The following is a 15,276-nucleotide window of genomic DNA, read 5'->3' on the forward strand; positions in this document are numbered from 1 at the left end:
TTTCATATACTTTCAATATTCGTATCACAGTTCGAGCCAATGCTCCTAGGAATCAAATTATCATATCACCATTCACATGTTATTCACAACATATAGAAATACTCCAATAAACATGAAATTCACAATCAGTTCATGATAATCACATTATAAGGACTCACGGTCATGCTAGACACCAATGTATAGATACTCGTCACCATGCCTATACATCGTACTCGATCACATAGCAATTAGAAACAAGACTCAACTCCTATTCCCTCAAGCTAGAGTTAAACCAAATACTTACCTCAAAGCCTTGAAATCCACTTAATCCTCAACTATCGCTTTACCTCGCGGTTCAACCTCCAATTCGCTCGAATCTAATCACAAATTGCTTAATTACTTTAATAAACGCTATATGAAACAATTTGAATGCATAAAAATGAATTTCCCGAGTTTTTCCCAAAAATTCCAAAAATGCCCCCGGGCCCACGTGGTCAAAACTCGAGGTTCAAGCCAAAATCCGGTTACCCATTCCCCCACGAGTTCAAATATATAATTTGTTTTGAAATCGGACCTCAAATCGAGGTCCAACTCCCCAATTTATGGAAAACCTAGGTTCTACCCAAAAACCCCAATTACACCCATGAAAATCCTTGATTTCAAGTGGAAAACATGTTTAATGATGTTAAAAGTAGAAAGAATTGAGTAAAAATTAACTTACAAATGATTTGGGATGAAGTTTGCTCTTGAAAAATCGCCTATGGTGTTTGAGTTTTGAAAGAATGGTGAAAAGTGATGAAAATTCGACTAAGTATAAAATTTGCTGGGCCTCGGATATGGGAAATGCGAACATAGGTTCGCATTTGCGAACAAAACAGGCGTGGGAATTGCGAACATTTTAGTTCGCATTTGCGAACTTGGGTCTGAAGGCAATTTTCGCACTTGTGAAAATTACATCGCATTTGCGATGACCCCTACCTCGCATTTGCGAGCCTTTTCCCGCATTTGCGAACACATAGGGAAAATGGGGCTATCGCATTTGCGAAGGAAGACGTCGCATTTGCGACTGGGCGGCCCTCGCATATGCGAACATATTGTCGCATTTGCGACCCAATCAAGGTCTCCCCTTTTTCGCATTTGCGATCAAGTGGTCGCATTTGCGATCATTTCTTCGCAAATGCGAAGACACCAGCACTGAAAATACCAGATTATTAAAAATGAGAAAATGCAATCCGATGCCTATCCAAAACTCACCCGAGCCCCCGGGGCTCCAAACCAAACATGCACACAACCTCAAAAACATCGCACGGACTTACTCGCGCGATCAAATCGCCAAATAACATTATGTTCATAGAATCAAGCCTCAAAACTCATGATTTTCTTCTAAACTTCCACTTTAGATATTTAGGTCCGAAACACGTCAAATGACGTCCGATTTCGACCAAACTTTACAGAAAGCGCTTAAACAATACATAAGACTTGTTCCGGGTGTCGGAACCAAAATACGAGCCCGATACCACAGTCTTTTAATCAATTTTCATTTCCAATTTTCTTAATAATTTCAGAAAAATGATTTCACAGAAAAATTCTTTCCTCGGGCTCTAGACCTCGGAATTCGACTCCGGGCACATGCCCGAGTCCCATACTTTTCTACGGACCTTCCGGGACCGTCCAATCTCGGGTCCGGGTCCGTTTACCAAAAATATTGACCAAAGTCAACTCTAATCATATTAATATCAAAATTCTTAAAATTTTTCACAGAATTCACATATTTCAACATAAAAGCTTTCCGGCTACGCGCCCGGACTGCGCACGCAAATCGAGGCAAGTAAATATGATGTTTTCGAGGCCTCGGAAGCACGGAACGAGTGAGGAAACAGGTGATGACCCTTTGGGTCGTCACACTTATGCATAGTTGTATTGGAAAAAACACATCATACTCATGCATAAACAGGCATGAGTAAACTATTGCTAATATTCAATGTCTAAACTAGACGGCACACGATATTACTAAATATACATCAACACCCAAATTTTATTTTTTTCTTGGCAGAATGAGCATAAAATTACTTTACCAAAATTAATTGTGATTAACAGTTGTGACCAAGCGTAACGGAACCCAAAGTAGAACACTCAGTGGAATTACAATGGCAGCTCAGTGTACTAAAGCATTACATCGCCTATGTATCCAAAACCTAACTTGATCATAATTCTCTGACTATTCGCCTATATATCCAAAACCAAATTTGATCATAATGCTCTGACTGCTATCTTAATCGAATGAACTGGAAATTAGCCAAGATAAAAAATAACAAAAATAAAAAAAAGATCTCCTGTGTTATGCATTAAGCAGAAAAGTTATACAAACTTACCTAAGGAAGCTATATCTAATGCCAAACTACAAAAGTAAAAACTACAGAATCAGCACATTTCATCAAATTTCGCTAAAAAATACAGAAAAAATTTGGGATGTGTGTGCAAAATTTAGCAGGAGTATTTAGCCCGCTTCTGATTTCGTATGCATATTCTGTTTATTCTTACAAGTTTATTCCCGTTATTTTCCATTTCTATGGGTTTTTGCAGCTTGATTTCATATGAGGAATTGGAAAGTATGTTGGAAGAGAGAGAAAGAGGGGGTGCTAGAAATGATACAAATCTTCAATTTTTAAATTTGGGCTTTTTTGAATTTTTCAACCTTCTATTTTTTTCATCGATTCAGCTTTAATTTTTTTTTGTATTCTTTTTTCCTTTGGTTCATTTATTAATGCTATTTCTTTTCTTCTTTGTCAAATCTTTTTTAAAAAGTCAGGTCAAAATATATTTATTATTATTCTTTTACTTTATTTAAATTATTATAAATTATAAATAAAGATAATAAAAAGAATAAAGACTAAATAAGCACTCACTACAAATGCAAACACCTGTTCGCTCTTGATAGACACGTGTTATAGCTCTTTGCCTTTCTCTCTTTTCTTTATTCCTGTGACGATCCGGCCGGTCGTCTTAAGAATTTACGCCCCGATCCCCCATTAAATGCTTTCCCTAAGTTCATTTCTGCTATTTTGGTTTGTCGGGACGTTCGGTGTTGAGTTTCGGAGAGCTTTGGGACACTTAGCCCCCAAATGAGAGCTTAAGTGTTGAAAAGTGGTCCGTAGTCGGAACAGTGTGAAGACGACCTCGGAATGGAAATCTGATGGTTCTGTTAGCTCCTTTAGGTGATTTCGGGGTTGGGAGCGTGTTCGGAATGTATTTTGGAAGTCCGTAGCTCATTTAGGCTTGAAATGCCGAAGTTGGAATTTTATAAGTTTCCGGTCCGATAGTGAGTTTTTGATCCGAGGGTCGGATTGGAATTCCGGAAGTTACAGTAGTTCCGTCATGTCATTTGGGATGTGTGTGCAAAATTTCAGGTCATTCGGACGAGGTTCGGGTAGGTTTTTGATCGAAAGCGTGTTTTGTTGGAATTTGAAGTTCTTAGGCTTGAATCCTTGATTAATTCGGGTTTCTGGCGTTGTTTTAGGTGTTTTTAAGATTGGTACTAGTTTGAATAAGGTATTAGGTGGTATTGGTGCTTTTGGTTGAGGTCCCGGGGGCCTCGGGATGATTTCGGGTGGTTAACGGATGAATTTTGAAGTTATTGCGGCAGCTGAATATCCCTCTTCTGGTATTTTCGCATCTGCGGCTTGGGAACCGCAGATGCGGCGCCGCAGAAGCGGCTGTGTGGCCGCAGAAGCGGCTTGTCTCCTTTTTCCTCAGAAACCGCAGAAGCGGTGCCATTTCCGCAAAAGCGGAGCCGCAGAAGCGGCCCAGCTATCGCAGATGCAGCCCTGTTCCCTTTAGTGAAAACTGCAGAAGCGGCTTGGTTTCCGCAGAAGCGGGACCGCAGAAGCAGTCCTTTGTCCGCAGAAGCGGAAATCCCTGGGCAGAAATAGAAATTTCGAGGGTTTGAGTTCATAAGTTACAAAAATCAATTGAGAGCTCGGGAGAGGGCGATTTTGAATGGGTTTTGAAGAGAAGATTATTGGGTAACGTTTCCTTAATCTCTTTTAGTTATATTTCATCATTTTTTAGTTAAATCCATCATTAAAAATTTGAATTTGGGACTAAAATTTGAGGAATTTGGTTAAAACTTCTTAGGCCAAACCTTTGGGTTTTGAGTGAGCATTTGACCTCCGATTTGGGAGATTTTTATATGGTTAGACTCGTGAGAGTACGAGGGTTCTGAAAATGTGAAAATTATTCAATTCTGAGGCATTGGCCTTAAGGGCATTTTGGTTATTTCACCTAATTTTACGCCGTAGCTTTGAATTTATTAGCAAAACCAGGTGTTTGCGATGTTATTTACAATGTGTAATTGAATTGAATAGATTTGAGCCATTTGGAGTCGGATACTCGTGGCAAGAGCGTGGCTTCTAGTTGATATTGAGCCGGTTCGAGGTAAGTGGCTTGTCTAACCTTGTGTGGGGGACCTTTCCCCTAAGGATATGATCTTTAAATATTTGAATGCCTCGTACGTGAGGTGACGAGCGCGTACTTGAGCTAATTATTGTAAACCCGTTTCTACTTGAAGTATTTAAATTGAGATTTCTTGTTTACTTGTTCATTTTAACTGTAAGTTTATACCTGTGCTAGCTTAGAGACTCGTGTTTAGCTGGCTTACTTGCTTATTTGTTTTAGCTGTGCTATTTGTACTCTGTGAAGCATGTTAGGCTATAATTTACTTCTTCTTGTCCTGATTTTTAGCATTATTCCGAGATTTATGAATTGTTGTTGTTGTTGTGTGTTTAATTTGGGACTACGGGACGGCTTCCCGGGAGATCCCCCTGTACTTGAGATATTCTGGACTGAGGGTGCGGGATACCAAGAGATCCCTGGCACATGTGATTCTATATATATATTGGGATACCAAGAGATCCCCGATTACTTATTGAGGATACCAAGAGATCCTCGGGATACCAAGAGATCCCCGACTTGCTTATTGAGGATACTAAGAGATCCTCGGGATACCGAGAGATCCCCCGTGTTGATGATGAGGATACCAAGAGATCCTTGGGATACCAAGAGATCCCCGGCTACTATTCCTTGTTGATGGCAGTTTTCCTTGTATTGTTACCTTTGCTTTCTATTGCCGTCTATCCTTATTTTACCTGGTTTAGATTCTCGCTGTGGACTTTATTTAAACCGTTTCTGTTATCTTATTATTTATTATGTTATCTCAGTAGGGCCCTGACCTTCCTCGTCACTACCCAACCGGGGTTAGGCTTGGCACTTACTGAGTACCGCTGTGGTATACTCATGCCCTTCCTGTGCATGTCTTTCATGTGCAGATTCAGGTACTTCCTCCCAAGCGTATCATCCCCGTGGTGGAGAGTCCTAGCTGAGACTTGAGGAATATCTGCTACGTTTGCAGACCAGGAGTCTCTACTCTATTCCGGCTTTAGCAGATAGTTTCCCTTTCTTTCCTTTTCATGTTATTTAGACNCAGTTAAGCCCACTCTCTAGGCGACCCAATTTAGATTTCGACACATATTCTTCACTCGCAAATGAGATCTTCTAATAGACAACATAAGGATCACACAACCCTAGAACACTTCGCAGGAGATGACCCACCTGCTTTGCCTCCAACTAACATTTCTGTATACCTTCCACCGTCACAAGCATTACACAGTCACTTGATATTCCTAAGTCTGGACTCATACCGCAACATGAAATTTACTTCACTCTCAACTGGGAAACATGAAATGATCCTTCATACGCCCATAACTCGGGGCTATATCTCGAATCAAGATGGAATTCCAGCACCTAATAGTTCTTCTATCATCCAGCAGACCTCCCTCGTCACTTCCAAGTCATGTAGATACATCTCGTAGTACTAACATACTCATCACATAGCTATCCAGCCGACACTTCCACTAATAGGGACAATACCGAACATATAAGTTCAAAACACTTGCTCACAAAATCAGCACCTCGGTGCTCAAGCCATAGGCAAAGATCCGGCCTCAAGTCCTCTAGACTGGCCCAACATCAAACTCACAGAGATCACATCTAGCCCCTCGATCGGGGGAATCACAAGCCATCAAGGCACATCTGATACTGAGCGCTCATGCGTGCATACGAACGCGTGGAAGGAATTTCAAAGAGTTACTTTTCAAGCTGAATCAAGGACACACGATAAGAATTTCCAAGAATGTGAAGTTTTCCTAAAGGTTCTGCAGCCTCTCGAGGATAAATACAGACGTCTCTGTACCGATCCGCGAGACTCTACTAGACCTGCTCATGACTCGTGAGACCTATGAACCTAAGCTCTGATACCAACTTGTCACGACCCAAACCCCGATCCGGTCGTGATGGCGCCTCTCGTGAAGACAAGGCCAGCCAACCAACCTATTTCGCCTTTTCAGAATAGTTAAATATTGATTCACAGATTTAACATAATTAAATAACCACAGTCTAAACAGAGATTTCTTTATTAAGCGCGGAATACAACCCAAACACAGCCCAAACTGGGGTGTCATAAGTCACGAGCATCTATTAGAGTATAAATACGACTACAAGGCCCGTAATATACAAGATAGGAGAGATAAACAAAAGGGAGAAATGTGGTGCTGCGAACACTGGCAGTCACCTTGCTAAACTCTGATAACTTAGCCTCCGATCAGCTCAGAACCCGCTACCGGGGAACAAATACCTGCATCTGCACGCGAGGTGCAGGGAGTAAAGTGAGTACTCCAACTTAGTGAGTAATAAAGGTAAATAATAACTGAGCAATAAGAAATCACGTAAGGCAAACCATCATGCTGTATAGAGCAGTGTAAAACCTTTTGAGAAAAACAATGAAGCTGTGAAATCTTAGAAAACGTCTTAGCTCAGTTTAAGACTCTTTTGGAAATGCCTTTTTTTAACAGTTATGCAAATGAATGCAATACAAATAGTGCAGATAAGTACAAAAATCCGCCCCTCGGGCACAACACTCTCTCAATAGATAATGCCAGACAATCGGGTATATACCACGTGAAGTAACACAGACAACAAATAATGGCAGGCAAATGAAGCAAAGTAAACGCATAGATCAGTATCATATAGTAACCGCTGCGGCGTGCAGCCCGATCCATATATCACTGCGGCGTACAGCCCGATCCATATATTTCATCGACGGCGCTCACTGGGGGTGTGCAGACTCCGGGAGGGGCCCCTTACGGCCCAAGCGCAAATATCAAGCCATCTCGTGGCATCGAATCCAGGCCCTCGGCCTCATATCGGTACCAGTATAACACTGCTGCGGCGCGCAGCCGGATCCCATAGTATCCTCACAACACAGGCCCTCGGCCTCACTCAGTCAGATAAAATCATCACAAGCCCCTCGGGCATTTGTAAATTAGCAGTTCTCAGCCCAAAACATCATTTAGAAATTTCGTTTAAGTCTCAAAGCTGAGTAAAAATGGCTGAGTTGTAAAATAATGGAAAACAGCATGACTGAGTTCAAGTAATAAGTCAAAACAGAGAGGAAACAGTGATAATAATCCCCGAAGGGTTCAAATAGTTGGCACGAAGCCCAACTATGGCAATCAGCCCAAATCATGATGATAACAAGTAAGTTTCAGTCAAATACACGGTAAAATCATCAATCGAGACGGACCAAGTCACAATCCCCAACGGTGCTCTACCCACGCTCGCTATCCGGCGTGCAAGTCACCTCAATATAGCACAACGATGTGCAATCCGGGGTTTCAAACCCTCAGAATATCATTTACAATCATTACTCACCTCGAACCGGCGAAACCTCTAGCTCGCGACGCCTTTGCCCCTCAAATCGGCCTCCACACGCGTCGAATCTATCCAAAATCAGAACGAATCATCACAATATGCTAAGGGAACAAAGCCCAAGCGAAAACAATCAATAACGGGCACAAACCCCGAAATTACCAAAACCCGAGTCCCGGGCCCACTTCTCGAAACTCAGAATTTTTAGCATCAATAGGTTCCTCATCTCCCCACGAGTCTATTCATATCAATAATACCAAAATCGGAGTTCAAATGACCCCTCAAATCCTATATTTCAAATCTACCAAATCACATCGGATTCAAGCCTAAGTTTCCAAAATCTCCCGAAATACGCTTTTGATAAAAAAAAAACCAATCAAATCACGTCTGAATGACCTGAAAATTTACACACACATCCCAAATGACACAACAAAACTACTGCAACTCTCGGAATTCCATTCCGACCCTCGGATCAAAATCTCACCTATCAACCGGAATTTGCCAAAAATACTAACTTCACCAATTCAAGCCTAATTCTACACCGGACCTCCAAAACCAATTCCGATAACACTCCTAAGTCATAAATCACCTAACGAAGCTAACCAAATCATAAAAATTCCGATCCGAGCTCATATACAAATAAGTCAACTCTTGGTCAAACCTTTCAAATTCAAAGCTTTCAACTGAAACTGATTCTTTCAAATTCATTCTGATTTTTTTCCTGAAACCAAAACCAACGATCTTCATCAGTCACAATACATTACACGGGGCAAGTCGTGCCCGAGAACTGGCGATCAAAGTGCAAAAGCTCAAAACGACCGATCGGGTCGTTACACTTCACCCCATCTCTTTTATATTTAATAAATATTCTTAATGTTCAATTAAAGAAAGAGAGAATCTGGAGAGTGCGTAGATAAAAGGAGCAGTCTTGTTTTCTTACCAATAAGATTTTTGATATCATTGTATTGATATTAGTTTTACCACTTTAGTTTAGTCTCCTTTCTTTCTCACATCAGTTGGGTCATGCTGCAAGTTTTTCTGAACACTTTGCTAAAAATGTAATTCATAAATCCAGTTATTGTTAATTAGCTCCACATAAACTTGTGGAAAATGTTTCTTCAAATGGGAAAGGTATTTAGTACTCTCTCCCTAGGCTATGATGAAGACTCGGGTTAAGACCTTTCTGTTTACTCTTTTTTCATTTTTTGAATGGGTGTCGATTCATTATAGTTTGAGATTGTGAAGCTCTGTTTTATTTTGCCTTTTTTTCTTACATCTTTGTGTATAAGAAACATCTAAATTATCTACAGCTATGACATAGTAAGTATGATCAACATAAATCCATAAATACGCTAAGTGAGATTGTGAAAACTCAAAATATTCTTGATTCCCTAGCACTAATGCATGTCCTATTTATATTTGAATGGATCGTGATCAAAATATTCTTTTCATAATATTCATAATATGCTTCTTGATTGTTGCATGATTATTCACTTTCCAAATATATTTCTAGATCAGCGCTCTCATGCATCCTTGATTTTCTCAATTTGAAGGAAATTATGAATATTTTTAGTCATATAATATTATTCCTTATATGGTAATGTTTGAGCTGCAAATATTTAAATTTTTAAGTAATATACAGTTGTATTATGCAGATCTAGTCTCAAGATTTGAAAGTTTAAAAAATTCTGTGTCTATAGTACAAAGATTATAAATCAAGATATGGCTTATATTCACAAAACTCCAAAACACATGACTATTCAAATACTAACTTTACGTTCTCCTTTTCTTTCTCATTCTAAATCCTCTCATCCAAAGTTTAGCCTGGATATCTTACCATGATTAATTATATGGAGAAATCGTACTGCACATTATTAAAGAATGCATGTCCTTTTTCTTTGTTCAGGCAATCCAGATAATATGGAGTCTTATATCACAAAACCTGCCCAAGAGCGTGCAAGTATTGATGATTCGAGCAATGGTACTTTGTTAGATCAATTAGCTAGAATGTTGGGTGTAGAGCTAAGGAAATAAATTAGTGCAACAGCTTATATAATACATATGCAGCTCCCACACTCAACAGGTATTTCGAGTCCGCTATGAGCTAACCTTTTGGAATACATTTGGTTTCATCAAATTGAAGCACATTTCCCATATTAGTTAATAATTACCAAGATTGAAGATATTGATCAAAAAAATAACATCTTCTATCTTCTGTATTCATTAGAAGGTGAAAGACGTTTTTGCAACAAAGAGCTAAGTCTTATAGTATGAATTCAAAATAATAACATAAAGAGTAAAGTTACTTCAAAATAACGACATAACCAAATATTGGTAAGAATCACTTGGTTGATAGCCAAAGCTAACGGCTGAAAAGTAAGTCTAAGTACTCAACTAAGTTATTTCAATTAATGCTTGTGCAGCAACTCATGGATTTTTCTCCTTTTTAATCACTCTCTTCCCTGTTGCTTGATAATTGTCCCACATCATCATCAACTTCTACAGTGGTTGGTCCATCATTGTCTCTAGTTCTCTTGGCAGGGGTCAGTGTAGGAGAGATCATCTCATTATCAGCTTTAGAATCCTACAAAAGCAAAACAATGAAGGTTGACATAACCAAAAGTAGAAAATCATTTACCATTCTCAATATTTCATGAGAAGCTCTTTACATTAATCACCTTGTCTCTCGTATCTCCACTTGTGACTTGTTCATTATTGAAATCTGGATCCTAAATTGATGTCATAGTTAAAAAGTTAACAAACAATAATAAGTTTTAACATTGAATTCACAAGTCAATATATATATATATATATATATATATATTATGAGGAATTTGAGTGAAGATCACATACAGTGAAGGCATATGCTTCTGCTTCTGAAGACGAACTATATTTTTGTATAAGGTCCTCATCGTCGCTGACCTTAACGACGGTATAAACTTCATCATTCTCCTCAATGTTGGAAGGTTTCACCGTCAGTTTAAACATGAATTTTCTATCCAGAATAGCATCAATCTCCAATGGATGAGAACACTCATAAGCAACACCAGATGTCTAAACCAATGTTAGTATTAGAAGTGCTAAAAACCATGAAACAATCGAAATAAAATAACATACCTCTACTACATCTTCTTTCAAGGTATCAGCAGACTTTTCAATGAGTTTTGTCGCCTCACGATCCCAAAGCAACAAAGAAATAGAGCCAGTGACATCAATTACTCGAACCTGAAGCCTGTATCTGATAGCTTCTTTAAGTTAAATTTTTTTAACTTAAACTTATGTTCTAATATTTTTTAATTTAGCATAAATTATGGTCAAATCTTTTCAGAGCAGAATGATCAACACGTTCACATTTCTTGCAGTAAAACTTATTTCCAATTTTATCAACTTTCTTCGAACATTTTTTGCACCCTACATATGACCATCCCCTTTCAAGTTCTAAATTCACTACAGTAGCAACAATCCAGATTTGCCCTTCCTATAGAAAGAAAGCCATTACTAATATTACGTATATACTTCCAATAAAAAATCTGCACCTAACCAAAACTAAATTTAATGTCATTCATTATATTTAGTAAGCAAAGAAAATTGTTTACAGAGCTATATTTGTTAGTCATAGTTTATCTAAAGAACATTTTACTTACCTGCAAAAAATCAATTAATTCTCCAATGCTTTTTACTTCCACGTTCCCAGCAGCTAGTTCTTCAGAAATAGAATAACTACGTTGAGAAGTTGTTTGACTAAACCTCTCAAGGTTAACTTCACGCCCACTTCCTAATCTACATTAATCCAAATTTGTATTAGTTCTAAATATGCTAAAAAATTATGTAGTACATATATAAATTTTATATTATATATAAAAAACCTGGATATAAATTCAGCAACTTGTGGAAGATCAGGATTAATCCAAAGCTTTGAGGAATGCCAAGTATTACGCACAGAATATTTGTCTATATATAAAACTAATTTTAATTTAATAACACACACACACACAAATAGAATTCAAATCTAATATTACGAGTACATTGAAATTTGTGAGCTTTTATTAGCTGCATAGCCACTATGACACGTTAATTGGGTGATCCATCTAAGTGGGGCAAGATTTCATCTACAAATTCTCCCCAAAATGTTGCTGAAATATTGTTCCTTCTATATGTAAAATGCACAAATTAATAATGAGAAAATAATAGTGATTGATTCTATAACTAATTCAATTCATGGTTGCAAACGTACTCATGATCCTCGAGCTCCAAGTTCATAAAGGTACTTGTTTTACCACCTTGGTTATACGATTCTACGTTACCATGACCAATAACTTCTCCTATGACATCTGCCACATTTAAATAGTAATTATGAATAAGGTGATAAAACATTCAACAAAAAATAGCGAAAGGTAAAACAATTACCGAATAGTTCATTCTCATCAACCTCGACTTGATTTGTGAGATGCTGAAAAGGCTTAAAGTTGAAAATATTCAAACTAAATTGTGGATCACTAATTTCATCCACACTCGTCCTATGAGAAAATGTCAGTTTCAATTTATGTTTGTTGGACTTAATTTTCATATTGTTTGGTCCAACCACAAAGTTTTTCATAACATACAATCCCATTTCATGTATTTTTGTTTTGAAAATACGCATAACAGCTCTTCCAATAGTTGCATGAATTCGATCGCCCTAAAACAAAAAATGTGAAAAGAAGTTAGTAAGGCGCATAAGTTGAAAAAAATACATCACAACTCGAAAAAAATAATAACATGTAAAAGAGCATGCACCTTTTCATCTTGAATAATTAATTCGATGATTAGAATTTTCTGGTTTCTCGCGGTCTGGAATGTGCCACAATCTAACAACACGAACTTTCAAATTCCAACTCATTTTGGACATTGCTATTTCGCTGATATAGTTATAGTTTGGAGCCATACTTTGGCGAAGTTTGTGTGAGAGCTAAACCCTAAGCAATGTAGAGAAGCCAAACCTAAGTAAAAGTTGCTTAAATAAAGATTTGTAAGAAAAGAATTATAGTAGTAAATCAATTTATAAGGATCTTTGGCAGAAATTTGAACGTATGATCTTTCTTGGAAGATACAAAATATGGATGTAAGATACAAAATATTTATATTTAATTAATTCTTTCTTAAAAAGAATACCTACCATAGCTAAATGTGTCACGACCCCAACCCCGGTCGTGATGGCGCCCAACACACTGCTAGGCAAGCCCGACCAGTTAACAACCTTAACCCAATTCATTATACAGTTCATTATTAGCTAACACAATTAAATTACCAAACCAACATAATAGAAGTCTGAAATAAGAGCTAAATGTGCGGAATTTCAAATGACAATACTACTACATAGCCCAAAAGATCCGGTGTCACAAGTCTGAGCCTCTAATACAGGTTTATCAACCTAATACATGTCAATCTAAGGGAATACGAAATAAAAATAAGGATAGAAGGGAGAGATCAGGGCTGCGGACGCCATGCAGCTACCTCGAAGCTCCCAGATATGCGCTGCTCAACAGAAAATCCTCACTCAGCCTCAGGTGCACCTGGATCTGCACGCAAGGTGCAGGGAGTAATGTGAGTACTCCGACCCAGTGAGTAATAAACATAAATAAAGGCTGAGAATAAGAAATCCTGGATAAACACATTGTAATCTAAGATACGGCAGTTTAAACCAAGTAGTATGAAATCAATAAACCAGTGAAGTAGAAACATGGAAATACTTACAACAGATAAGCAAATAAATGATAGCCAAATAAAGGAATGCAACACATAGTACGGTACTCTCTAGTACCCGCTGCGGCGTGCAGCCCGATCCATTTATTTATCATCGACGGCGCTCACTGGGGGTGTGCAGACTCCGGGAGGGGCCCCTTACGGCCCAAGCGCAATATCAAGCCATCTCGTGGCATCAGCTAGGCCCTCGGCCCGGTATCAAAATCAATATAATACTGCAGCGGCGCGCAGCCTGATCCATACTCCCTCCAGAAATCACATAAGCCCCTCGGGCCATAATAAAATAGTAGTCCTCAGCCCAAAACATCATTAGAAATTTCATTTAAGTTTCAAATCTGAGTAAAAGTGGCTGCATTGTAAAACAGCATTAAACAATAGGACCGAGTTCAAGTAATATGTTCAAATAGTAAAAAAAACCAGTGATAGCAATCCCCGAAGGGTTCAAATGGTTGGCACGAAGCCCAAATATGACAATTAGTCCAATTAATGATGATATCAAGTAAGCTTCAATCAATTACGCGGTAAGAACATCACTTGGGACGGACCAAGTCCCAATCCCCAATAGTAAACGACCCCGCGCTCATCATCAAGTGCGTGTCTCACCTCAATATAGCACTACGATGTGCAAATCCGGGGTTTCAAACCCTCAGGACATCATTTACGTTCATTACTCACCTCAAACCGGCCAAAACTCTAGCTCGCTTTGCCCTTGCCTCTCAAATCAGGCCTCCTCGCGCGTCGAATCTGACCAAAACCAGAGCGAATACGTCACAATATGTTAAAGGAACAAAACCCAATCGAAAACAATCGAAAAAATATCAAAAATCTCGAAATTAGCAAAACCCGAGCCCCGGGCCCACTTCTCGAATCTCAAAAAATTTTACACCAACGGGTTATCTATCAGTCCACCAGCTGTATATGCGGCTCCGCAGGTGCGGGCACCCCACCGCATCTGCGGTCTCAACCTTTCTCTCCCAAAACCGCTTCTGCGGTCAAATGGTCGCATCTGCGACTCCGCAGGTGCGGTCCCCATACCGCATCTGCGGTTCCTGACTCTCCTTAAAAACTGCATCTGCACCTTTACTTCCGCATCTGCGACACCGCATTTGCGGTCCACAAGCCGCAGGTGCGAAAACACCAGAAGCACCAAAGAAATCTGCAATCACTCAAGTTCCACAACTTCCTTCCCGTTAGCCATCCGAAATCACCCCGAGGCCCCCGGGACCTCAAACAAAAGCACCAACACCTCCTAAAACCTCATTCAAACTTGTTCCAATCATCGAAGCGCCTCAAATAACACCAAAACCATCAAATTACATCGAATTCAAGCCTAAGTTCTTCTAAAACTTCCGAAACACGCATTTGATCAAAAACCCAATCAAATCACCTCCGAATGACCTGAAATTTTGCACACATATCCCAAATCACATCACAAAGCTACAGCAACTCACGGAATTCCATTCCGACCCTCGGATCAAAATCTCACCTATCAACCGGAAATCGCCAAAATACTAACTTCGCCAGTTCAAGCCTAATTCCACACCGGACCTCCAAAACTACTTCCGATCACACTCCTAAGTCACAAATCACCTCCCGAAGCTAACCGAACCATCGGAATTTGCATCCGAGCCCTCTAACACATATGTCAATATTCGGTTGACTTTTCCAAACCAAGCCTTCCTTTAAGAGACTAAGTGTCTCATTTCCTACCAAAACCACTCCAAACCAACTCGAACACATAAGACACGGATAATGAAGCATAAAGAAGCAGAAAATGGGGGAAACGGAGCGGTA

General features: G+C 39.2%; 1 protein-coding gene across 1 annotated transcript; it reads right to left on the reverse strand.

The window, feature by feature from the left end:
* Window positions 1-10,186: 10,186 nt before the first annotated feature.
* LOC109206712 lies at window positions 10,187-14,588 on the reverse strand. Its single transcript, XM_019369566.1, has 7 exons — window positions 14,518-14,588; window positions 11,385-11,520; window positions 11,163-11,218; window positions 10,858-10,972; window positions 10,594-10,794; window positions 10,419-10,469; window positions 10,187-10,324 (listed from the first exon to the last, which is right to left on the reverse strand). Exons 1-7 carry the CDS (start codon window positions 14,586-14,588, stop codon window positions 10,187-10,189), a joined length of 768 nt encoding a protein of 255 aa, XP_019225111.1.
* Between the last annotated feature and the right edge of the window lie 688 nt (window positions 14,589-15,276).

This window comes from Nicotiana attenuata, unplaced genomic scaffold (genome assembly GCF_001879085.1).
Source record: "Nicotiana attenuata strain UT unplaced genomic scaffold, NIATTr2, whole genome shotgun sequence".
Taxonomy (NCBI): domain Eukaryota; kingdom Viridiplantae; phylum Streptophyta; class Magnoliopsida; order Solanales; family Solanaceae; genus Nicotiana; species Nicotiana attenuata.